This window comes from Charadrius vociferus, unplaced genomic scaffold (genome assembly GCF_000708025.1).
Source record: "Charadrius vociferus isolate BGI_N301 unplaced genomic scaffold, ASM70802v2 scaffold162, whole genome shotgun sequence".
NCBI classification, from domain to species: Eukaryota; Metazoa; Chordata; class Aves; order Charadriiformes; family Charadriidae; genus Charadrius; species Charadrius vociferus.
In genome coordinates this window covers 723,754-750,210 of record NW_009647236.1, presented here as the reverse complement: position 1 = coordinate 750,210, position 26,457 = coordinate 723,754, and the positions used below count along the sequence as shown (strand labels likewise).

Here is a 26,457-nt window from a genome sequence, read left to right as displayed (position 1 = left end):
TAATAAGAAAACAACAAGGTCCTAAAGATGAATAAAGCCAGAGTGTAGAGTAAAACATTATGGAGTACGAAACTGCTATGTGAAAAGCTTTTTCAAAAGAGATAAGGGTAGTAGAAGGCTAAGACAAATTTAGGATTTGAAGAGACATGGATAAAAATGGATTAAAAACAACAACCACCACCACCACACAGCTCCCAAACAGCCGTATCCGAACCTGTGTATCTTGACTTGAAGGATTCAATGTAATTGGCAGCTTCATTTTCATCAATCCCCATCTGCTCGCCTAGAGATTTTGCTCCTATTCCATAGATGATTCCATAGCAAATCTACCCAAGGACAGTGTGAAGAACCGCAACCATATGGTGAGCCATGCAGAGAAAGCAGAGCCAGAACAAAATGTGATTCACTGGAAGACAAGGGTATGGGAACAAGGGCAAGCACTCAAGAAGTCCGAGCCATTCACGCTGCTTTTCTCCACCCTCATCCCCCAAAACCCAGGCAGCTTCAGTTGACATGTATTGAGAGTGGGAGGACATACAAAGCATGTACGGAACAATCACAGCCAAACCCAAACAGAAAACCACACTACTGAGACCCCCTGATGTTTTGAACACTGAACCTTCCTGCCCAGAGCACTGCTGATGATTTTTTTTTCCTAAAAATTACCTGTTTAGCTTGTTGCCTGGTCCTATCTCCAACAGCTTCAGGATCAATCATTTTCCATTCTGCTGCAATACTCTTAAAGACATCAGTACCTGTGTTCAAGGCTTGAATGAGTCGACAGTCGCAAGACAAATGAGCAAGAATCCTCAGTTCAAGCTGAGAATAATCAGCAGCCAAGATTAAACCACCTGATGTCAAGAAGATAGCAGAAATCATTATTTCATAAATTACTCCAACAACATTCCAACAAACATTCCAGCAAGAAGGACTGAAGCTATCCTTGCACCTTCTGCTCTGAAAGTTTTCCACAGCTATTTCTATGCGACCTCCGTCTCCATTTTCTTGCAAATACCGTTAGGGGTTGCTTCCACACTGCTAGAAGTTGTGCCAATAAACAGCAGAAACCAAATCAGATAAATTCTTGATTGTCTCCCCGATCCCCAGTCTTGCTTGCTTTCCATGTGGCCCCTACATCTAGAATCCATTAAAAACACACAGACAAGTATCTGTCCAGGTGTTTGTGTAGAAGTCTAGCACCTGATAGGAATGATCAGCACAGAGATCAGACAACAGACTTGTACTGAGCCAGGGCAGGCAACATGAGAACTGACATTTGGATAGAAATAACACTACATAGAGTGCAATTTGTGTATTAAGAGCTGCCAATGTATAGCTGTTAAAAAAAAAAAAAAAAAGGCATTCTTAAAGAGGAAATAAAGGTGTGAACATGTGAATTATAACATTTGAATACTTTCCCTGGTTGCAACGCTCTCCTTTACAGACTTGTGAATAATTTTGAGGGCATGCTAACTACTGCATTAGTTTTCCAAGTAGGCTGCTCAGTCAGATATACATTGTTATCGACTCTTAACTCTTCAGTAGAGCTAGGACTTTTTGTTAACTATATTCTTAACAATTAGCTGGCACAGAGCAGGATCTGGGCATTACCTGGGAAAGGAACAAAAGCATGCCTCATGCTAACAGAAAACGGTATTCCTCTTGCTTCAGATCCGTCTTCAGCCTGAAATTTTGGGCCATTAGGCAAAATACTGGAATGCTTTCTACATCTGTGGAGACAAAGAATTTTTCATGGATTTCTGAAACACTTAAAGATACATAATAATTTCTGCCACAAAGAATCAGGGAAAACAAGCCTCTATTCTGGACAATCCATACCTAGTTTCACCATGGGGGAATTGGACAGAGGCCATATGTACACCTGAAAGGATTTACTGGCTCCAAACAGATTTAGGGATAAATCTTCCTAGTACATTCAGGGTTTGGTCCAGAAATTGGATAATTCCACTCCAAAACAATTAAGATGAAAGGCCCCAAATCTGTGATGAAGGCATTCCAGAAAGATAGCAAAGGACTCCTACAGGAATCCTAAAAAATCATCACCCCACCTTGAGTGCCAAGTCTTCTCTCAACATCATTCTCATATACAGAATGCCCCCACCAGCCCATATCTAATACAGACAGAAAAGATTTCCCCCACATCAGCCTCATGACTGCGCACGTACACACACACAAGTAAGCCTGTAAAAGCACAGCTTTTGTTGATCTCCTTGTAAAAGCAGATTGTTGATCCCCTCGAGGGCAGGATGGCTCTACAGAGGGATCTGGACAGACTGGATTGATGGGCCGAGGCCAATGCTATGAGGTTCAACAAGGCCAAGTGCCGGGTCCTGCACGTGGGTCACAACAACCCCATGCAGCGCTACAGGCTTGGGGAGGAGTGCCTGGAAAGCTGCCTGGCAGAAAAGGACGTGGGGGTGCTGGTCGACAGCTGCCTGAATATGAGCCAGCAATGTGCCCAGGTGGCCAAGAAGGCCAATAGCATCCTGGCCTCTATCAGAAATAGCGTGGCCAGCAGCACTAGGGAAGCCATTGTCCCCTGATACTCAGCACTGGTGAGATCCCACCTCGAGGACTGTGTTCAGTTTTAGGCCCCTCACTACAAGAAAGACCTTGAGGTGCTGGAGCATGTCCAGAGAAGGGCAACAAAGCTGATGAGGGGTCTGGAGGACAAGTCTTATGAAGAATGACTGAGGGAACTGGGGTTGTTTAGGCCTGAAGCAAAGGAGGCTGAGGGGAGACCTTATCAGTCTCTAAAGCTACCTGAAAGGAGGTTGTAGTGAGGTGGGGTTGGTCTCTTCTCCCAAGTAACAACTGATAGGACAAGAGGAAATGGCCCCAAGTTGCACCAGGGCAGGTTTAGATTGGATATTAGGAAACATTTCTTCACCAAAAGGGTTATCAAACCCTTGGGACAGGCTGCCCAGGGAAGTGGTGGAATCCCCACCCCTGGAGATATTTAAAAGATGGGTATACATGGTGCTTAGGAACATGGTTTAGTGGTGGTTTTGGCAGTGTTAGGTTGATGGTTGATCTTAAAGATCTCTTTCAACCTCGACAATTCTATGATTCTAAGGCACTTGTAGCTGCAGATGGAATTGTATCCATCAGTGCACCCACTGAACGGTGCACAGCCATGATACCATTCACACTTCCTATTCACAGCAGCACCAGTCTACCAGCCAGCCCATTCTGTTATTCACTGGAAGTCAAAAGGCCTTTATAAATCCTTGAGGCTTGGGGCAGGGATCTGAGCAATTTCTTTATCAGAATGAAAAGGTATCTCTGAAATCAAGACTAGTTTCAGCAAAGCACAGAAAAGACATCATGCTCTCTTCCCTCGCACACTCCCTTTTCTTCTTATACCTTGTCATTTCAGGGATAGTAGGGATCAAGGAGATGAAAGATAGCACAGAAATCACAGAAACAAATTTTCAAAAGAAATAAAGGTGAGGGACAACACATGACAATATATGGGAACTGTAGAGAATCACTCTGTCCAGCATAGGTTCCCAATTTAGTTGAATGAATAAGGGCTTTATACCATGACCTAATTCAGCTACACTCCTTTGGTCAGAAGCTTCTTACAACAAGAGGAAGAAGTAATAATAATAGTTACTAAGATAAAAGACAGTTTGGACCAAATTTCGAAGGCTTATCAGACTTAGGCTGCATGACAGCTTTTTTTTGCAACAGCAGTCATTTCTGTGCCTTTAGGATTGCCCATCTTCCTAACACAGTGGCTGCTCAACTAAGGAACGTAGTCCCAGAAGTCAGGCTGAGAAGCAGACCTCTCTAAAGTTCAGCAAGCACTCCATTCCTTTGACAGGCTGCTTCTCTACAGGGAAGATTCTAAGAACCTAGCCTTCTCTCCAACTGTCCTGCAAAGCTGCTGCAAGCCTGAGCGCTGCGAGAGCTATTTCTCAGAACGACACTTCTGCCTCCACGGCTAGGCCTGATTCTTCTGCTGGAGAGAGATGGACAAGATCCTGCTGCTCCCGGGCTCCCCTTCCCATGACCTACTCAAGGCACAAGGATGTTAGACACATGGCAGTAGGAAGAGACAGATAGAAGGGCCAAAAAACTTCTGAAAGTTCTCACATCTTGCTATGGGAAAAACGATGATAAAAGTCACTCGGGTGACACATGTGGGACAAGAACCTGAATGGAAAGAGAAACTGAAAGGACAGAAAACCACCACCAAGTATAAAGCCCCAAAGCTCACAAACTAGCTGCTAAAAGATCCACCTTGATATTTCACTAGACTCCCACACAACTGTTTAGGCACTAGCATGTAACGCTGTCAAAATAGGGTGTTTGGCTAACAGATTTAGAAATCTTTTTCTGCTACCTGGTAGCTTTTGCAGGATCATTATCACAAACGAAATTAGTAACAAAGAATGAATGTTCCCTTACACTGGGCACTGCACAGCATAAAACAGATTAACTTTCTTCTACTTCTTCCACAATATTCTATTCTCTTTCAGAGCAGCTCTTAGAAAGTCAAACCAGATCCTAACTTCAGTCTAGTTACTTTCACACTCAGGCTTTCTATCCAACACTTAGGAGCACAATGCTAATCTCACTGTAGAGTTTCACAAAGAATTTCAAAAAGCAAGCGGCTACATGGAACCACATGGTGTTAGCATGTTTCACGTGTCACTGATTTTTTAGGTATTTATTCCCTTGAACCTGTAAGAGAAACACTGAGTAAGAAGTCACACTGACATGACAGCAGCTACAGGTGACGCAAGAAAAGAGAAATCTGACAACTCAACCACATTAAGATCTCCAGAGTAGGCAGAAGCTTTGCCAAGATCCTCCTACCTGCCCCCAGAAACAGCACGAGAATTAACATTTCCATGGGCTCGGGAGGATGGGCTTTCTTCAACCACAGTTGGCATTTCAATCTCAAAATCTCTTGGCACATTCTGGATATTTGGCTCCGTGAAAGTTATTCGACCTGAGAAGGAAAACAAGGCAGAACTAAGTAAGGGTCCAAAAGGAGTCTCTCTAACTTAACACAGCTGAACACACATCTGCATCTTCAAAAATCAAGGGGCAGGGGGTGGGGTGGGACAGGACACGATCACTGAGAAAACTGAAGAGAAGGAAAAATAATTTGGGTTTAATGGGCTTAAGATGATTTACCTTCAGCGTTTCTGTATCACTAATAAGAAACTCCCAAATCCAGATCCTGTTTTGGGGTCAGAGATTTACATGCTAATACGTGCAAGAAATGAATAATACTGCTTGGTGAACACAAAAGCTATCTTAACACATCTAGACTTTTAGGGCAGATACATGTGAAACAGGTATTTCAGTATTTTCATTTGGTTGACGTAGAGCACAGGCTTGATGTCCTGTTTTCCCCGTAGAAAGGCTGCCCACACACACACACACACACACAAAAAGGCAAAAAAACAGTGAGAAGTGAGGATTTTGCACACGTTTCTTTACCTGTAGCTGTGTGAGTCTGTGACACTGGATATATCCTTTCCATTCCCAGTGCAGAATTCAATCGTTTTTCCCTCTGTAGTGGAAACACCACTTTAGTAATGGCATTGTTGATCCTCCTCCATTCCAGTATGAGCCCCGGCAATGGGTGAAGTATCTTTAATTTCTCCAAAATATCCTTGTGGGGAAAAAAGGGCACAACTATAATTAACTGCCTTTAAAGCTTTATAAATAAAGTTATTGCAGTTCTGCAGGAAAAAGCAACTCCTTCACCCACAGTGAGCTTCCAGTGTCACTGCCTTAAAGTTAAATGGATATCCCCTCCACTTATACCGCCTACACCTGGGCCATCAAAGCACCATGAGACATAGCTGCAGTTTTATGACACACAAGAAGGCAATCACTTCTGTTTGGACTTTTGCATCCTCATCACCACTCAGTCTCTACCAAACAATAAATCACCTGAAATGATCAAATGATGTATCACTTGCCATAGGTCCCCTACGTTGTGTCCTCTTGCCCAGCATCAGTGCTCCTCCTCCATCTTCTTGCATATTTTTCTCCCTGCTCTCTCCTATCTGTACACTCAGAACACATAAAATGAAGCCCTTGAAAATGCTCCTTGAAAGACAAAGCTGATCACTAGCAATCAAATCCTTTCAGTTAAATCAGAAATATGAAGAGACTAAGAAGAATTTTAAAAGACAGTGGCATGCAAACATTTCTCAAAATAACATTTTTTTGTATGCAGCAGGCAGCTGTAGCCTGTAGCCATGCATCCCTCCACATCACAAAAGGAGGAAACCCTCATTTTGCTTCTTGCTCCCTGCTCTTCCACCACCACTTCTTCACTGCCACTTGAGTTTCAGAAATCAATACTTGCCTTCCAAGCGCTGACTACGCTGAACAAGGGGGAACTAAGAAAACAACACAGATTAATGAGCCCTGAAAACAGTGAACATATATATCTGCTAATATCACTTGTCTGGCAAGAGCACCCATTAGCCTGCAGCAGTTGGTATTAACGCAGCTCCACAATATTTATCAACTGGCAAGCATGTCAATAGCCTTCACATATATATAAGGTTTTGATATACTAAATTTGATCAGCCACTCTGAAGACAAATTCTCTGAAGCACAAAATACAGATATGGTAGTACCAGGCAGGGAAAATATTGTATTTAATCACCATGGTATAAAAGTATCTTTCAAGCTGATGTTGAAAAATTCTTCTACTATTTGCTTTACAAAATTATTGTGCTATTTTGGTCTTACACGCGGTTTGGAAAATCAAATTCTGCCTGATTTATTCTAATTGAAGCCTGCTATTTATAGTCACGTCCTCACTAAACTCAGGCTTTAGAAGAACTGGAGGAGTTAACAACTCTGCTAACAGAGAAGGCAGAATCCAGTTTAAATTTCCAGTGGTAACTGGAGGAGCAAAAAGGCAGTTAAAATTTACTTTCATTTAAGTCAGCATACCCAACTCCAACGTATCCAAGCAGCAGATGTGTGAAGTAAGCTATTTTTACAGTCATACTAGAACTAGACTTTACTGTACCTTGGTTGTACTGAACTGCTTGCTCAGCCTAACCCTGTTTCCTTTAGCAGTTGCTCTTCTGGTGTAACCCAGAGTTTTCTTGTTCTCTTGAACTTTCGCATCTCCATTTTGAGGCAACTTCAGCTCCAGGAACAAAACCTAAAAAAGACCAGCACTTCAAATCAGTTTCTGCATGCTACTCCCAGGAGAAAATAAAAAGCAACTGAGCACTTAAACAGCTTGTTCCAACCAAAGGATAGTACAAATGCTTCAGGTAATTAAAAAGCTGATTAAAGATCTCTGCTATCAAAGTCATTCCTCCTCATTTTAATTAACTACAAAATGCAATCTAAAATCTCATTTTCTGAACACTGTAAGTTTGAGTTCAGAGGTATGTTTTTAGGAAAGGTAATTAACTCCATCCAATAAGTGAGGTTACTGCTGACAGTCAACTATAATAAAACGTGGAGTTATGATGACTAAAAGTGGGAAGAACATTGGTGGAAAAAAAAGAAGTGTTAGCAGGGAGCAGGCTTCACTGCAACATAGGAGGAGATGGTCACAAATACCTTTTATGGAATAGCCAGAGTATTAGTTTTTCTAAAAAATTGCCAAAAACTGGAAAATCAAGTATATGCTCACTTGTTGACAGACAAAACACAGTTCTTCATTTTTCAGTCTATGTTTTTATGTAGCATTATACACTATTTAGCAGCTATTGTGTTTAATTTCACAGCTGGCAGAAGGGAATAGAAGCTGTTCTCTCACACATTATTGTAGCACAACGGTTTTACTGGCACAAAATTAGAAGGGTAAAGCTCTACTAACAAGCTCTACTAACTATACAAGATACATGATTCCTAACAAAATTTCCACATGAGAAGCAAGTTTCTGTAGTTCAGAGAACAGTATTTCAGAAAAAACCTTCCTTCGCCTTTTCCATGAAGCAGATTGAAATCGGAGCTGAGCATTATTTCAGTTCTAACTCAGACTACTGTTACCAACCAAAATCTCTGCAATTGCAACAAAGGAGGAATGGTTTTGTGGAGCTTCTTTTAGTGATGGCTGCTTGCAAATTTTGACTATTTCCGTATAAATTATAGGCCCTCAGCAAGAAATTAGTGTATAGAAAATAAATAAATGGGAGAAAAAAGCATGCACAGCAATTATAATCTATTCTTATGATTTCATGTAATCTACATCAAAAAAAATATAGTAAAGTTCTTCAGGAATAAAAGTATTGCTAATTTACATAGAAATCTGCTTCTTAGGTTTTAAAAAAAGACAGTTCTATACAGGTTCTTAAAAACAGACAGTAGTTGATTAAAAACTTTTAAAGTTTTTCCTCCTCTTTCATGACTGTACAGAGACAAGGGTAACAATGCAACTTATTCAGTACAACTATTCTTAGACTCAGACTACATGATATCACATCGCATCTTGTGTGCGGAATACTGGTATTGCAAAAAAGCTTCTCTAGTCCCGCACCATTCATCCAAAATATTCCAAAAGCCATTTAACTGACAGATCATCTCATGCACCAAGAGAAGCCAAGGTCCTATACAAAGAATATGCTTACATCCACTTGGTTTTTATTTTCAACGTGCTTATTTCCACTGCTACCTTCTTTATTTCTGCTAAAGTTACCAGAAATCAGAATGATCGGTAACAAGCAGATGCACAGCACCTTGCAGGCAGCGAGCTCATGAGTGTGAAGACAAACCAACTCTGAGCAGAGTTCAGTTTGCATTTTATCTTTTCCTCATACACAGTCTGCCCAAGAAGGTTTTTTTCTTAGATCTAAGCAAAAGCTTCTTGAGGGTAACTTCTGAGAAAGTTCTCTCCCTCCCACCCTAACTCTCACCTACCTCTGCAATGTCATCAGGGCTGGTCAAGGAGAAGCTGTGGCCTGCCAGCTGATATGCCTTGGTCTCAATCTCGCTCAGTTTAGCTTGCATGACCTGTTTCTGGGTTTCATATGCTGCTGTGCTAAAACCAATACCATTCAGCTCCAGCAGAGCCAAGCAATAATGGGTGGGCATCTCCACTTTAGAAAATACATCTGTAATAAGTACAAACCCCAAGAAAAACTTTTATAACATCAAAACCAGACCAACTGCAGATCAACAGATTCATAAAAAACCAACTGGGAAATACTCAGTTTTTAAAATCCTCAATGTCCTTACACACTGAAATCTTTTAATACAGATTTTGTTTAAATACTTTTGTTTCTGGAAAATTTCATAGTAAGAAATATTTCATAACAAGAAGCATTCCAGAATTTTTTATAACAAAATATTTACGAGAACAACAGCTTCTGTTAAAAATCTTTTCTTCTAAGAAATACACATCTCTCCGTATATCAACATTTTATAAACCACAGATGTGCTTAACGTAAAGCTTTCTAACTTGATACACTTTCATTCCACCACCCGCATGTTTTAAAAATGTTCCAAGGTTTAGTTGTCACAATCACAAATGATGTGACAAACTTGCAATAAAAGACTTAAGTGAGACTGGACCCTGATCTTAGGCTTTGGATACAATTAGGGGAAACAATCATAAAGCCCACCAATAGGTATGTGCTTGTGGGGGGTGGGGGGTGTTGGTTTGTTTGTTTTTAAACAGAGACAAGCACCCATCAAATATTAGTGCAAACATACGGGATCATTCACTATGGGATCACAAAAGTTTCATGAACACAATGCATACATAATAAACAATGCTACATGGGCAGGCCAAAGAGCAAGAAATCTCCTCCAGAAAACGTAGGAGGATTTTAAGAATTGCTTCTGACAAGGAAATGCAAAAACTTTTGAACACGGTCATGAGAAACCACAGAAAGACCCACAAGTCCCCTCAGAATGGCCAGTGTACTCACCTGGGAGGTGAAGATCTGCTTGATTCAGAGATTTAAAATAGACTCTGCTATTGCCTTAACCAATGGAACTGGTGGATATTTAGGACATAAAAATTATATTTTAATTCCAAATGTAATATTTGACAAAGCAGATGTACTTCAAAGGGAAGTGCCCTCCTTTCTTTTAACAAATTAGCATTTTGCCACAGAATATACTTCGATAAGAACTTCCAAATCTCCTCTTTTCTCCACTGATCATTCCACCTGTTGTAGCACAGCTACCTTTACCCTCCATCTTTACCCCTAACGGGAGGAGCTCTCTTTACCTGTCAGATTTTCCTTCTGTAACTCATTATGGAGTTGGTTCATGATGTTGAAGACAAGCACAGACTCTATTGCTGCTCTGTATCGCCCAGAATGATCTCCGCTGGCGCTAAGCCCCAGACTCTGCACCCCTTGGCCGGTGCCTACCCCTTCCAGTAGAGGTAGCTCACTGGGGAGAAAGTTAGTCACCATGTTGTGAAGCGTACGTTCCTTAGAGCCAGAATCGAGCAGCCAACATGCAACCTTAAAAAGGGAGAGCTCCATGAGACCTTTTTTCCGTTTTAGTCATAATACAACATAAATATTTAACTGGGGGTTAATGCAAGGTTATAGTGCAGATTATTTTTCTTGATTTGGCATGCAGACTGGAATAATATGTGGAAAAGTTACATGGTTTCAGATAAAACCTTCAAGAGGGCATAAGTCACTGAAAAGCTTCATTCTCACTGGAAGTTAATTCTGCACATTTGAAAACCTTATCCTCTGTCAACTAAACACATCTAGAAGCGTTGTCAGATTTTTTCATTTATCAAAACCTAACACAAAGGGGTTTACATTTGAAAATTGGGATCAAAACATGTTTAATCTGAAAACTGACTTTATAAAAAAATCAGAACTTGCTATTGATCTAGAATATTAGTCAAGCTGAGCTCTCCTTTTTTTGTTTGTTTTTTTTTTTTTTTTTTTTGCACATCAGCACTAGTACCAAGAATTCTGCAAAGCAAATTTTATTTGTGGTAAACCTCATACCTCCCACTGTCTTCAAAACAATTTTGCTTATAGCTATATTTCAATTTCTTGTGTCAAAATAGGATGAAACACAGGTTTCTGCATTTTCTCTGCCATGCAAGCAGAAGGTAAAAAACACATGTATACAGGGGAAGAAGGGGTTGGGGGGTGTGTGAATGTGTGTTTGTATGTATGCATATATCCATTGCATCACTAAAATAAACAAATATGACTGCATTTAATACATAGAATAGTACAGGGAAAGGTGCTACTTTCATTGCTCTTTAATTTTATCCTAAAACTATGTACTTGTATGAAAAGCTAAGTTTGTCCTTCTGTTGAACACTTTAGCTGCTTACCTGGAGACTTTAATATTGCCATGATGTTATTCAGCATTAAAAATCAACACCAGAAATTTCTATGCATCTAGAGCTTTTCCTAACAAAGGCAAGAAGGTGCTTTTACCTCTTTCTAGTGTTTCATTTCAGTTACATATGGTACGCAAACCTTTGAAATTACACATAAACTTTGGTTTATTTTGAGAAAATAGTGGTAGCAAGGTGGTCCATATACATAGCAGGTAAATCTTTTGCTTACAAAGTCTTCTGCTATCAGAACCAATAAGATTATTGGACCAGAAGCATTTCTGCCACTTTAGTCCCAAGCTTCTTACAGCAACAAAACAAGAGTTCAACCCTGTCCACTGGAACAGGGGAGAGATTTAACCTCATCCTCCCCACCCAAGCAATCAGACATGAAAGATTAGCATGTTAATCCACCACTGAACCTGCTCTGTTTCTCTTGTGGGCACCATGAACACTCAGAGCAAAAGAAGTCTCCTCTAAATACTGTTCTAGAATTCCCACTGGAAGAAAATTTCACTAAAACCCGACAGCTGTGCATATTCAAATCTAATTAACAGAAGGAAAGTACCAGAAGGTATTCCTGTCTTTCTACCAGTGTGTTTATACTAGTAGTTTTACCCAAACTGAATTTCATAATCCTGCAAACCTTTGGGTCCTCAAAACTTCCTTCCAAGGAGATGCCACAAGCCATCACCAGAGTCTTGTAGTGCTGAATGAAGTTATACATGATGAGTGAGCGCTCCTGCTTGGGCTTCTTCTGCAGGTACAGCTGCAGGTGATACAGTCTCTCTGTTACAGACAGGTTTTTGTCCAAAGGCGGCGGTGCCAAACTCATACTGATTTCTAAGGCAGGAAACACAAGCAAAAAATTGTCTTTTTTTACCCACTGCGTGATAAGAAAGGCAAGAGAAAAATCTTGAATGCAATCACCTAAAGCACAAAAAATGTGCTGTGAACAATAAATCTATACCGATATTATATATTTTATCAAACCAGACAAGGGTCCCAAAAGCAATACGCTGTACCTGTACTACCAAACAAAGGAGAGCCAGGAATCAAACCCTAGCCACAAGCCCACGTAGCAGAAACTGGGTTGTGTTCAGCATTCAAGTGTCAGATTTGTTCTGGAGAGCAAAAATTGGAAGAGGTTGAAAGAGAAAAGCAAGCTAAAGAGAACATGGAAGTAAGCTAACACTTTAGCATACACATGTTCAGCAGTCCAGTGTTTGAGCCAATTACTTGGCCTTATTATATAGCACCACAGATCTATGCATAGATCTATATAGCACCATAATATCTATGCATATAGATAGAGCAACATGTTCAAGGGCATTCAACACTTAAGACTGCTGCATAATATAGCTAAATCAGTCCATCACACAGCTGAGCTGGGTTTGGAACACTCAAAACACCTCCAAGAACCTATCTGTAGAACCTGTAACTAGTGGTATTTCCCAGGAGTCAGTACTGGGCTCAGTCTTGTTCAACATATTCATAAATGACCTGGATGAGGGTCAAGCAAGGTGTACGTTCAGCAAGTTCACTGATGACACAAAACTGGAAGGAGTGGCTGACACACCAGAAGGCTGTGCCGCCGTTCAGTGAGACCCGGACACACTACAAACCTGGGCAGAGAGGAACCTAATGAAGTTCAACAAGGGCAAGTGTAGGGCCCTGCACCTAGGGAGGAATAACCCCATGCACCAGTACAGGTTAGGGGTTGACCTGCTGAAAATCAGCTCTGCAGAGACAGACCTGGAAATCTTGGTGGACAGCAAGTTGTGCATAAGCCAGCAACATGCCCTTGGGGCCAAGAAGGCCAATGGTATCCTGGGGTGCATTAAAAAGAGCGTGGCCAGCAGGTCAAGGGAATGCATCTTCCCCCTCTATTCTGCCCTGGTGAGGCCACATCTGGAGTACTGTGTCCAGTTCTGGAGAGACTGAAGAGAGTCCAGCAGAGGGTCATGAAGATGACCAAGGGAATGGAGCTCCTGTCTTATGAGAAAAGGCTGAGACTTGGGTCTGTTTAGCCTAGAGAAGAGAAGACTGAGAGGTGATCTTATCAATGCTTACAAATATCCAAAGAGTGGGTGTCAAGAGGACGGGGCCAGACTTTTCAGTGGTGCCCAGCAACAGGACAAGGGCACAAACACAAACTGGAACACAGGAAGTTCCATCTGGACATGAGGAAAAACTTCTTTACTTTGAGGGTAGCAGAGCACTGGCACAGGCTGCCCAGAGAGGTGGTGGAGTCTCCTTCTCTGGAGATATTCAAAACCTGCCTGGACGCATTCCTGTGCAACCTGCTCTGGATGAACCTGCATTAGCAGGGGGGTTGGACTAGGTCTCCAGAGGTACCTTCCAACCCCTACCATCTGTGACTCCAATCTGCTGAAGGTACTTTCTTGAAATGCAGAGTCATGTAGCACAGCACAGCCTGTCTGCTCACTTACCAGTCTGGTCTTGAATCTGCTGCAAAGAGATATAGTAGGCATCTTTTCCACCCCAACATACTGCCAGTCCAACTACCAAGATATCCTCACAGCCTTGGACAGGAAATCCATCATCTTTAACTTGCATCCACTGAGGAGAACTTACTAAAGGAGTAATTTTTAAGTTACAATTATAAAATGGCATATATAAATACAGAAGAGTTTGGTTCCTGAAAATGTAAATACATACAGTTGAGCCTAATTTCTTAAAAGTGAACATATGCCTTCATTTTTATCCATAGGGAGAAAAATCTGGGTTTCTTTTAGGGAAAAAAACCAACAGGTCTAGAATAGCAAAAATTTCTCTTAACAGAAACAACTACCCATATAGCATCCCTGCAAAACTCTGGCCTTTCTTAGCAGTCTCTTCAAGAGTTGAGACAGAAATCTATGTACTCCTTCCACTCTGAAAAACATTTCACATTTGTCTGTCAAAAATATATTTTGATAGTTAAGAAATTTTGTTGCTCTTGTTACACAATATGACAGCAAAGAATCTAACTCTGCTTAATCTCGTTATTTTAAAGAAAAAGTGTGTTTATATAGCAACAGCAGCAAACTGCAGCATATGAATACTTCTGTGGAAAAAAATGAAACAGTATTGCAACAACCCAGAGACTGATCTGAATTTCACACATGCATATATTGAACTTAGTTTACTTTTTACAAACTCAAAAATATTTAACCTTGGTTCAGGGGCAATCCCACAAGCAACACTGCTCAGTGGAGACCCTGAACAATCTGTACATTTTGCTGTTAAATACATTATTCATTTTAAAATATACTGAAACTTGTTTATGACATGCAAAGATAGACAGGATAAAAGGACTGCCCAACACATCCATTTCAAAATTACATACACAATGAAATGTTAAGAATATTAGGTGCTCTCACAAACAAGCAAGCTGCTAACGCTTCATTACTATCACCAAAGACCTACCAATGAAATGCTTGACAGCAGTTCTCCATCCTCTACTAACACTCAGCTCCTTTGCTTTATTGACAGTGACAATATTCAATTAATATCAGTAATTTTCCTCCTTTTTTGCAAACCTTTTCCTTCTCCACTCCTGCTTTAAGCTGAAAATGCCACCCTACTGTTCACAAAATAATGTGCTGGAACACAGAACTGACCTTTTTTGAATTTGCCACCAATCGTTGATTTGGGAGACAAAAGACATTTTGTTCTTTCGCATGCCACTGAGATGGAGAATCTGCTTTTCTCCTTCCATTCTGCAACAAAAGTCTGGAAAAGCGTTTTGTCACTTGCTACATCAATAATAGTGAAACTTTCAGCACTTAAGGGAACAAGTGGAAAAACATCCTGAGATAGCTGCAGTGAAAAGCCTTGGTCTATAGTGGAATCATCTTTTATCTCATCAGTCTCACTTGGGTCTACACTCCCAATATTGACCTGGAGTGTTTTTACCTGCTGTTCTGCATTGCCCTCGCTATTCTGCTGTTGCTGAATCAGCTGTCTTTCATTCATGCAGGCGACTTGTCTCTTCCTTGAAGATTTCACAGAGAGAGAAACAGAAGTCTTTGGAAAAGGTTCTTTGGGGGGTGTTGGAGGAATAAACATATTATTACTGTCTCGTGGAGGACAGAATTTTCTGTTGCTTCCCTTAAGTGGAAGTGTTATGCAGTCTGTTTTCTGAAGATCCAAGTTTTCTGTTTCATTTTCTTTAACCTTGAAAGAGCTTTTTAAATCCTGGCAAGTGGGTAAAGGCTCTGGCTGACAACAGTCAGATTCAAAAACTGGATTTGGCTCTTGATTAACAATAGGAGCAACTAACTTGCCTTTCAAACAGGAGCTTACTGAAACTGGTTCAATGCCTGAGGGACTAGGCCATTTGTCTAATGCATCCTGCAATCCCGGGCTTAGTTCAAATGAGTGGTCAGTCCACACCACTGGATGGGTTTTCTTGTCTAAAGCTTGCTGGCTTTTCTTGAGCTTTTCACCTTGATCTCCTACTAAATCCTCTGGTCTGGGGTCACTGTTACAAATTGCTGGGTTTCTTAATCCTGGCTGACCATGAAATGCAGAAGGAAGATCTTCCAGAAAAGACGGGGAGTTTGCATGATCTAAAACTTCAGCTATTAGATCAGAGAATGCTAGAGACACGTTGTTACACTGTGCAGGATCCTCATGCTCTTTCTGATTGCCATTGACATCAAACTTACTCTGAACAGGCCTTAGGTTCTGTGAAAGACCATCTGGAGGAAGCAAAGCCTCTTGCTCCTCCACAGTGTCCTTTCTGTCAGCTTCCGTGATGTGAACAGCTGCAAAGTCGCTGACATTACTGAAGCTATCATCAAATAGCAAGCTATCACTCATATTCAGGCTTGTTTCAGGGACAGGGTGGCATTCTACTTGTACAATGTGGTCCCTACCAAAAGCGGAGGTTGCTTTATTGAGGTCTTTAGATACGCTTTCCCCTTTCACTGAATTTTGGGTGTGGTAATCTTGTAGAAAACTGTGTAGCTGGGAGTCAGTCACTGAGAAATCGCTATCTTTAAGGCAAGGTGCAGATTCTATTTCCTTCGCCACGGGCTGTAAATTAAGGCCTCCAGACTCCAAAACTTTATTACTGCAGTGCTGAGCTGTGTTTTTTGTAATGTTATTTGTTGTGATAAGACTTGATAAGCCCAGTTTCCTGACTGTTGCAGCCAGCTTTTCATCAGTAGCATTCTCAGTGCATGAAGTGCTTAGCTTCTTGGAGATTTCCTGCTGTGCTATTGCTGCCAGCTCTGAACCTTGTATTCCCTGCTGTCCTGTGATTCCAGATGCTCCCTCCTGTTTTATTATCATCTCCGTTTGAGTATCCAACTGGAAGCTCTCTTCAAAGTCTCTGGAGTCAGAAAACAGATCAGAGGGTGGACCTCTCTGAACACCATCTGCATTGCAAACACCTCTGGATTTTACCAGAGAGTCTTTCAGAAAACCCTCAGGATGACTGTTGGCTTTCTGTAGCGCGCCAACTCGTAACAATATTCCATTGGGCTTTTCGCTCCCATTTTTGCCACCATTCTGAATCTGAATATGGCAGGATTTATCCTTACCAAGACAAAAATGCACAGGCTTCTGTATCCTGCTGCCACAATGGACATCTCCACACCCAGAGCAGCTAGCAGTTACATTACAATGATCTGTGTCTAAAGCCATCTGCTGCCTACCAATCATTGCCTGAGCCCAGCTCGCATCTGTTTGCATTTTATTAATTTTATTCTGCTTATCATCAGTATTTTCATTTGTCTGTGTCCTAGCCCTACCAGGTATTACTAGACTTCCTATAATATTATGTGTCTCCACATCAGTGTGTGGAGTACGCTGCAATGTAACAGGTGCCTGGAAACATGCTCTCCCCTTAGGCGTGCCTTCATTAGTGGTGGTAGGCTCTGTAAGTAATCCTTCCATTTTATCTTTCCTCCCAAAATTAATTTTCCCCATCAGTAAAGAATTTGAGACTTTATGAGTTACAGACCCTATTTCTATAAATTCCTTATTATTTTGCTCTGAAAAAAAATTATCTGTAGAGATAGTGGGGTGGAAAGCAGGAGGCTTTTGCACATCTATGCTAAGCATATTTGAATCTTCAAGAAGTGACCTCTGCGGTTTTGAAGCAGTATTTTTGTTTCTAGTTCGGTTTAAATGCACGTCCGTACTTTTTATCAATCTAGATGCTGAAGTCTTTGTTCTCAATATTGGTGTTTTCCCTTGTTCATTAGGGAGTTCTGGAATTGCTTTCCTGGAATCCATCTTGGTTTTGACCAGAGAAATTCCTTCTAAGTTTTGATCATCTCTGCACATATTTGGCCGTTTTCTAGCACTGTACACAATATCATCATTGCCTGAGACTTCACTCTCAAATCTGGAGTTCTCCGTACTACCACTTAGTTGCCTTTTATATCCCTTTTTAATATTTGATAACTTTCCAGTCTGAGAACCAAGGCCTTTACAATGTTGAACTCTGCAGCCTTTTTTGTTTAACAACCTCGAAGACTCAGAAGACTGCTCGTCACTTGATCTTTGTAGTCTGTCTTCCAGTTCTGACTCGCTGCTGATCGTAGAGGATGTATCAGTCTCGAGAAAAGATTCTGGGTTCCATTGCACTCCCATCAGTGCCAAATCCTGCTGGAGAAGTCCCCTGGCTTCCTCCACAATGAGGGAAGCTGCTTCTCCTTCAGTTAAGCCTTTCATTCCAGCCATCCAGATGCTGCGCACAGTTCGACGCTCCTCTGCTGATTCTTCATCTTCATCCACAGCCCTACGAACACTATGGAAAAGGTAACAGACAGATGTAAACATTCATGCAGAAAACAACAAACAACACAAGAAGCAGGCACTATTCTGCCACACTCTGATTTCAATTAGCTTCACACCTTCACAGAAGCACTATATCCAAAATATATAATGCACTTAACAGGAAATAACTTTCAATTTTCTATATGTAAATTGATGTCGATGAAAGATATTACTGGCTGCATACCCCAGAAGTATTCCCAGGTTTCTGTGTCCCAACATGTACCCCAGCTGAGTCCCAACCCCCTACTAGGGCAAGATCCAGATCTGAATCAATCCTCATCCATGCACTGTTTTCCAAAGAAAGGAAACTCCAGGAGCATGAACCAGACCGGTATCATGGCACAGTCCAACAGGTACTTGATGAAGAAAGCTTGTCATTGCACTAACATGAAAATCACAAGAGAATCTCAGATGATGTACAGTAATAAATCATCAACTCACTTGAATGCACAGTGGAGATGCCTTTTAGAGGCAGAAAAAAGTCTCCAGAAAGCATTAACAATTCACCCAGGACTAAACAGTGCATTGAAAAGAGGAGTAAGAAGAAACTGTAGGTCTCACAAACTTATGCTGCAAATAAAAGATGCTTCTATTCATTTCAAAACAGTCATGGAATGACTATGATCAGTAACAGTCACTTACAAGTAATTTCTAACTAACAGTTGGCACCAAGTCCCAAAAGCTTGACGTATTTTATTACAGGTTTCATCCTGTAATCCTTCACCTTACAAACAAACTCTTTTACTTGACTTCTGGATTTACTGATTTCTCACCTTTTGAATGGTACTGAATTCTTCAGAGCAGTTGCCACATCATCAGGACTGGCTTTAGCAAGATCAGCCACTGTGACAAAGCCAGCATTGTAAAGCATCCTAGCACGCTGAGCATTCAGCAGAGACACTCGTACCAGGTCACAAAGCTCCCTATGAACCCCAAAAGTGAGGCGGCTCTGGAACTGAGAGAGCAACAGCTCCATGTTGTGCCAGCCCAGTCGATTACAGAAAACCGTTACCATCCCTGGAACACAGAAGGTACATCAATGTCTTAACTCCAGCTCCAGTTCTATTAAGCTGGATCCATTTTTCACCCCTCATCTGAATTAGCATTCACTTTACATTTCTCACCTTCCTATTACTTAAAGAAACTAACTCATTTTATTATAACTACAACTAGGAGCTGATCCCACAGAATTCTGATCTAGTTTATCAGTGAGGCAGAAACTCTGAATGACACTGCTTTTTCAAAGACGCTAATCTTGAGAGTGTGAAGCACATACATATCCTGTAACAGGATTCATATGAACCAAACACACTGACGAAAATAAGACAGAAAAAGCAGTGACGAGAGGCAAAAAGAGAAGCCACGGTTCTTTGAGAAAAGCCAGTACTGATGTTCATAAGAGCAGAACTTGGCCTGCAGAACTTCAGTTACTGAGAGCATCACAGGAGGTAACAAAGCCTATGATAAAGGTTACAGTTGCAGCCCCCAGCACATGGGAGGAGGAAAAGAGCAGGGAAAAGACAGTTTCTTACTCACAGATTGCATCTACAGAATATGAAAATAACTGAAAGGCACAGCATCCCTCACTATTTTTACAGTGATTATAGAATACAACTTTTATCATATTTCTTAACTATGTGTCATGTCAACAGTTCCTTTTACTTCCCAAATTACTTTTGTGAAAATTATTAACACTGGGAATAGAGAATTATGAAACTGCTACAACAAGAAGTTATTTATACTACCAGAATTAATTTAAACTACTCTGCATCAGTTGGCGTGACCTTTTCATTTTGGGGCTTTGACTCATGCTGCAACCCACACATAAGGTTTCACAAGTTGAGCTAAAACTGCCTTAAAAATTGAAGACCCACTTATGGAGTAATGGAGGACTAAGGCAATAGAAAAAAAAAAAAATCTCAGTCACATGGTGGGCTGTTACTTCTACTCCTACACAGCCCTCTTAAGGAAGTTAAGTTAAAGGTGACAGCTATCTGACCTCTTGTTATCTGGTGATAAATAACCCAGAAACTACTCACTCTCTTTTGAGAAGTATAAACTTATACTTTCTGGCCTTTTAACTTGGCAACCGGGAGAAAGCTATGCTAAGCCTTAGAGACCCCAAACTTCACCCATGCTGAAAGATACTCTTTCCTGATAAAGTAAAGCTTCAGAATGGACTTGTACATATTTCCATACTTAGAACTGAACAAACTACATTCCCATAGAGTACACAGATAATTTCCACACACCCCAGCATGCTACAGCACTGCCTGATTCCACTCAGCTGGCCCCCTTCCCACAGCACACTCTGTGGTTCCACCTCAAAGCAAGGGCAACCACAGATTAAGCTATAAAGCTGGAAGTGGTTTACAAGACTGACTGTTGTTAGTACCACCCTGTGGCTGTCTTATCCCCATATCTGGAAGGAAAGAAAACAGACTAGCCTAAGACTCCTGGGGGACAACTCACCTGCATAGGTGGCAGCAGACTGTTGCAAGGATTGAAGCTGGCCACGACTACAGCCATATTTCTTGGTCATATCCTTTAAGGGAACCTCACTGATTAAATCCAGAAGGGCAAGACTGGTGAAAAACCTGTAGAAGAAGTACACACCGAAATAAAATCATCATCCAGGGCACATAAGTGTACATGGCAAAATGCACTGTGATAGCATAGGACAGAATGGTGCTATAGCATTGCCTGCAAAAGAAAGAGATGGCTTCCAAAAGCACCAGCACAAACAGCTTGCGCCAGCAGTGTTCTCAGTCCAGAGCAGACCAGGTCCACATTCTCTGAGCTATCAGCTCACCCAGAAAGAGAGCCAGTTACTGAAAACAGACGCAGAACCTGTCTACTCCACATGTTATAACCTCTAGTCTTTGCACATTCACACCCATTTGTGGCTACCTTTTGTGGATGGCCATTTGTCTGTGCTGTTTCTCTGTTTTAGCTATGATTTTGCCCTTTACAGAGCGAGCAAGAAAGCCTTCTTCAATCCCCACCAGCTCAGCTACACGTTTCATTGAGGCAGGCAGCTTCTCCCATAAGCAGAAAAACTGGTACCAATCAATTGTGGTCCACTCCTCATACACTGGGGTGACCTAAAGAAAATAAGACAATACAAAAAACTATTTCAGAGAAACAAACAGAACAGAGCTCTGGGTAAACAAAAATACAACCTAGGGAATGTGGTTAGAGCATCCTACGCACTACTTAGAGGCACTGAGTCATAACCATGTACCCTGAAGAAAGTAAAAGCTCTTCTAACCTAGTTTTTTTTAATATTTGTACTGATGAGATCTGATTCATACAGGTACTCTAATGATTAAACAACTTGGGATCTTTGTCAGATTACTCCCTAAATCCAAGCACTAGAAGATTTTTAAGCTGCATCTTTATTCTCCTTTAAGAAAAGAAAACTTTATTCTTTTGTTAACAAAACTGACAGATATCTATCAGCCTCTTAAAACCACTAGCAACCATACTAACCACTGCCATGGCATCTGATAAAGCAGAAGGGAACACAGATTTTGCCAGAACTTGCTGGAGCTTTCGTTTACCTGGAGTACAAGAAACCTCATCTTTTATTAACACTAACAAAAAAGCCATCCAGAACATTCAAACACTTTTAGACAGAAACCCAATTCTGTTATCATTCAGTCAGCACAGAGTCAGTTTCAGTGTGAGAAGACAAAATGTCTTCATACCTGTACCAATATACTGCAAGGTTATTTTGAAATAACTAAAAGTTGTTGGGGAGCATTTAACATAACACAGAATACCAGATGCCTACGTAGCTGTAAATCACCCATACCCCTTCATCTGCTGAGAAGAACAAGAGTCATTAAGGTGGCGGATTGTCTTTTTTTGTTACATGGTTGGGTTTTTTCTTTAAAGAAAACTCTTTTTCTAGCCTAACAAATACTTATTTGTTTTAATCAACTTTCCTAAAATACAAAGTCTTGGAATTCAGTCTCATACTTGTACAAGTAAAAGATTCAAGCCTAAGAGAATTAAGAAGCATTATAGCAGATAATTTCCCTGTAGCCCATAAGGAACACATGGAGAATAATTCTTTTAAAAAAAAAGTAGCCACCAAAACTAAACAAACCTTTGGCCCTGAAAATGAACAGACTTGCAAGAAATTGTTTTAGGCTAGCTTAATGGAAGAGAATCATCTCAAGAACATTTTGTTCAACAGTGTATTTGATATTTAAAATAACATTAGACAAGTTGCTGCAATTAAAAACTACAGGGTAAAAAAAAATATATCGCCATCACTGTCCCTACCCAAGAACACAAACAAAATTCATCCCTTTTTTCTGTTTTGGAGATGCAAACAGGGAAAAAAATCACTGGTGCATCACACAAAATCGTCGACTTTGCCTATTAGAAATAGAAGAAATATTATGTGGTCCTCTACAACAGAGATATGGGTACATCTGGCACACTAGTAGATAAAAAACCCAAAATCGATCAGTATCAGCCAATAACTAGGTTAATTAACACAGCAAGCAGAGACAGTCACCCTCAGTCTCTTGCCTCCCCCATTCCCCAGCTCAAGAACTTCTGTACCCACAAGCATATTCTCCTTGGAGTGAACTTTTTCTCTCAGACAAGATGCCCAAATTTTTCCTCGTAAAGAGAACACACTCTATACTTAAGGAGGCTAAAGACAACTGTCAAATTTCAGATGATGATTGCATGATCGGCCTCTGGCAGCTGTAAATCCTAAGATGTTCACTGCAACTCCATCTTGTTGCCTCACTAACCTTCACAGGTTCATGGCTTCCTCTCCGAAGGTCTTAAATAGCGTTGCTTAGCTTTTTAAGTGTACCTGCACATAAATCTTAACAAACTTTGGGACACTTTCCCATCAAAAGATTTATCACACTGGCAGCATCGCCAGGCAAGTCAACTAAATCAGAAATTAATTTCACCATTACTGAACCGAAGAAAGGCACACCCACAGGAAGAACGCAGTGCAGTTCTCAGAGGGTTTTTGTAGGCAAAACAGATGTTAAAACCGCAAAAGTTTTCTGAGCCTCCAAAAGTAATCTGAGATGCAGCCTGCTGATCCCAAACACAACAAAACCAATTTGTTTCAGCTTCAAGTCTCAGAAAAATTACCATTATCCTACACCTAAAACTTTTAAAGTTCTGAAATCTTTTGAAGTCAGGAGTGACAACAATGGGATGGACATGCAGCACCTGCCTACACAACAGACACTATGGGAACAGACTAGTTCTGAAGAACATTCAATTCTTTTCTTCATGAAGGATGAGCTAAGCAAACCATAAAGAAACTGCTATTTTCATGGAGCCCACAAGAACTCTGCATTGTGCTTTCTCTCCTTTCCTTAGTTTTGGCAGTACAAAATACAAAACATTGAACGAGGAACCTACCAAATAGACAATATGCAGATCATTCTCCAGAACAAAGCTTTTCATAGCTCGTTGCAGGTCAGCAAAGATTTCCATAGCTTCAGTTGGTGAAAGAGAAGAGGAAAGAGTAGCTGAGCCAAGATGTGTTGCATGATAAACCTTTGCTGTTAAAAAAAAAAAACAAAAACAAAATAAAACAAAACAAATCACCACAGAAACACTTCAGTGCAAGTTTATATCTCATTTTCAGGTTGCAATGCACTTTATAGATATCAATTCTACTAACTTTTCCCAACTGCTTTTTCAAGAAGAAATAGTGTATTTCTCCATTCTGAAGACAGGAAAATTGAAACAATAAAAGGTTTAGACTTGCCTCAGTCTAAACTAGTCTTTTTCAGAGGCCACATCACAAGCTTGAATATTTCTAATTACTCACACTAACAGTTGTGATAACTATTTGAAGAAAAAAACAGTGGAATCCCATCTGCCATCCTGCCTAGGAGTTACCATTTTGAGTATTTCTTTCTTAGGAATGCCAAATATCTCCTGTCATCTTTTCTTAAAGAGACACAAATTAACCTGTAATGGGGATTCTTACTGTTACTGCAAGAGGCTCATTCTTAGCCATTTTAAGACAATAGCCAAAATCAGGAAAAAGGGCAACCATGTACACCAAGCAATTTTAGAAGAGACTTGCACTCTTAGAACAGACTCTTTTTTTCTTCAGAAAGACAAAAATCGTAGTTGACAGTTAATGTACACAAATCCTGTAGTAAAAGTATGCCTTGTTTAAACATAGTTTGGGAATTTGTAGACTAGGATGCATCAGTCTTAGAGGTGATGGGCAAAGAGAGGCCTTCCAAGAAGAACAAGTGCATGCAAAAAGTGTTAAAGCAGGTATAAAGACAACCTCCAGAATGCTAAGAAGTTCTTGATACACACAATTCTTTAAAATAAAACCAAAAATGCACAGAAGTCCTTATTATAAAGTTAAATTAACATCTACCCAGCTGCAAAAGATTTACTGATTCAAAACTGCTAACTGCAATCACTGAGAACACCAACATTACCTTTCACATCACTGTCAGATTCCAGGACCTGAATGAATTCATTTTCCAGCAACCATGCCACACAAGCCTCAATAGGTCCAGTCTGCACTTTGTCTTGTGCTTTCTCATTTCCCCACTTGCTTTCCTTCAAGCTGGATGCAAGAAGAGTGCAAGAAGCGTAGGTCTGCACATCATCTGGAGTGCTGGCCACTCCCCCAGCTATGATCTGTTGAAGAAAACTACATGTTATTGCCAGAGAAGCAGTAGGATGGAGTATTGGGTCAGAGAATCAAAAAGATTGATCCATCAGCTATCTAAGTTTTAAAGAACCAGTACGAGAGGAGAACTATGAGGCAAAGTAACTGCCAACCTTTAAGGACATTTCTTGGCAACAAGTTAGACACCTTAGGAAGAAGTAAGAGGACTAAGCTACAGGAAGGAATGAATTATAAAATATTATTTTGATAGCAGATATACAAACAGTAGCAATTAAGATTTGAGACTAGCCCTAGGCACTTTGCTTTGCCAACACTGTGAAATATTTTTAAAAGGTTAGAACATAGACTGCAATTTTCTGAAGACAGAAAGCAAAAAAGGAAGGAGGAGTTCTCCTAAGGCTTTTCAGCATACTAAAGTTTTCTCTCAATAAATATGAATGCTATACCCCATCACTGTTTTCCTGATTGAGTGATCTTTTTTCCCTTGGATTTTGTTTTAGTTTTGTTTTTCACATAACTGCTTTTTCCTTGTGAGTCATTTCCATGTGTATGTCTTCTCTGAGATAGCAAAATCTTTAACTAAAAACTTACTTTCATGGTTTCAATGGATTTTTTTCATGTTATAAAGCAACACCATCTTTTAGACAGCTCTTATGTAGAAAAACGCATTTAGAAATTCCATTGGTCTGCTAAAAATTCAAAATCTATGGAATCACAACCAAGTCCTAAGTACCACAGCAGCTTTCACAAGACAGTAGGAGTAGTACAGCAAATGAACCATATTTAAGAAAGTCCACGCTCAGCTCAAGCCCACAAGCAACTTTGGAAAAGGAGATAGGCTCACTTATGTGGAACAACACCCTTTTGGTCCTTTTCACTCCTGTAGGAACCCTACACAGGAGGGGAGGCTAGAGGGAGTGAATTGGGTACCTTACCTGTTTGCTCACCAAAATTTAAGTATTACACTTATTTCTGCCTGCAGTTTGAGTATATCTAAATGCAAAAGCAAAGCTTAGTAACCCTTGTTTGAGCGTGCTCACGTCCTAATCTGCAACAAGCAGAGACTGAAACATACCAAACAAAATGCTAAATACTGAAGCACACTGGCAGACCCGAGTAATTTTCTTCTGAAGCTGCTTGGGTTGACAAGGGAGAAAACAGAATAAGAGGAAAATACAGAGAAAACATTTGATGGTGTCACAAAAAAACTCCATCCTACAATTTCAAGAGCGCAAACACAGTTCTAATCCCTCTCCACATGTCCTGTACCTCAAGTATTGCTCTTTTCATGCTAGAAGCAACGCCTTCCCCTTCTCTTCTAAGCAAACAACTGCAAACAGGCTTGAGAGATCCCTGAAGTAGAGCAGTGCCTTTTGATCTTTCTGAGGGCTTGCAAACTAAAATGCTCTCCCCTATAGGAAAAGAAAAGAACAAACAAAAAAACATTAATGACATTAGCATTGCATCTTAGCACTGTAACAGCTACATGCAGTTCAACAAGGATGTATTAGTGGAATGAAAAACTGTAGGTATTTTTGAAAAAAGCTGAATAAAAAAAACAAAGAGGAAAAAACCTCTGTAACCTTGAACAGCATATCCATTGCTATGTAAGAACTCCACAGATGCATAATATTTAAGAACTAAACGCAGAGCAAACTTCAAAGTTACATTAGCCTGGTCAGGGCCTTGCCAAATAAGCTAAAGAGCT

At 40.5% G+C, this 26,457-nt stretch overlaps 1 protein-coding gene across 1 annotated transcript in view; it reads right to left on the bottom strand.

Moving 5' to 3' along the window:
* The window catches only part of POLQ (polymerase (DNA directed), theta), a 57,884-nt gene that overhangs the window by 9,034 nt on the left and 22,393 nt on the right, over positions 1-26,457 (bottom strand). The window contains exons 10-28 of the mRNA XM_009879939.1: positions 26,019-26,161; positions 24,553-24,757; positions 23,504-23,646; positions 21,005-21,198; positions 20,567-20,691; positions 18,868-19,111; positions 17,455-18,065; positions 15,479-16,992; positions 14,923-15,412; positions 13,750-13,893; positions 11,943-12,139; positions 10,205-10,445; positions 8,887-9,080; positions 7,040-7,177; positions 5,482-5,656; positions 4,849-4,984; positions 1,612-1,724; positions 667-851; positions 215-326 (exon numbers count right to left, since the gene is read on the bottom strand). Coding sequence (XP_009878241.1) covers positions 215-326; positions 667-851; positions 1,612-1,724; positions 4,849-4,984; positions 5,482-5,656; positions 7,040-7,177; positions 8,887-9,080; positions 10,205-10,445; positions 11,943-12,139; positions 13,750-13,893; positions 14,923-15,412; positions 15,479-16,992; positions 17,455-18,065; positions 18,868-19,111; positions 20,567-20,691; positions 21,005-21,198; positions 23,504-23,646; positions 24,553-24,757; positions 26,019-26,161 — 5,304 coding nt within the window. The remainder of the gene's footprint in view (positions 1-214; positions 327-666; positions 852-1,611; positions 1,725-4,848; positions 4,985-5,481; positions 5,657-7,039; positions 7,178-8,886; positions 9,081-10,204; positions 10,446-11,942; positions 12,140-13,749; positions 13,894-14,922; positions 15,413-15,478; positions 16,993-17,454; positions 18,066-18,867; positions 19,112-20,566; positions 20,692-21,004; positions 21,199-23,503; positions 23,647-24,552; positions 24,758-26,018; positions 26,162-26,457) is intronic.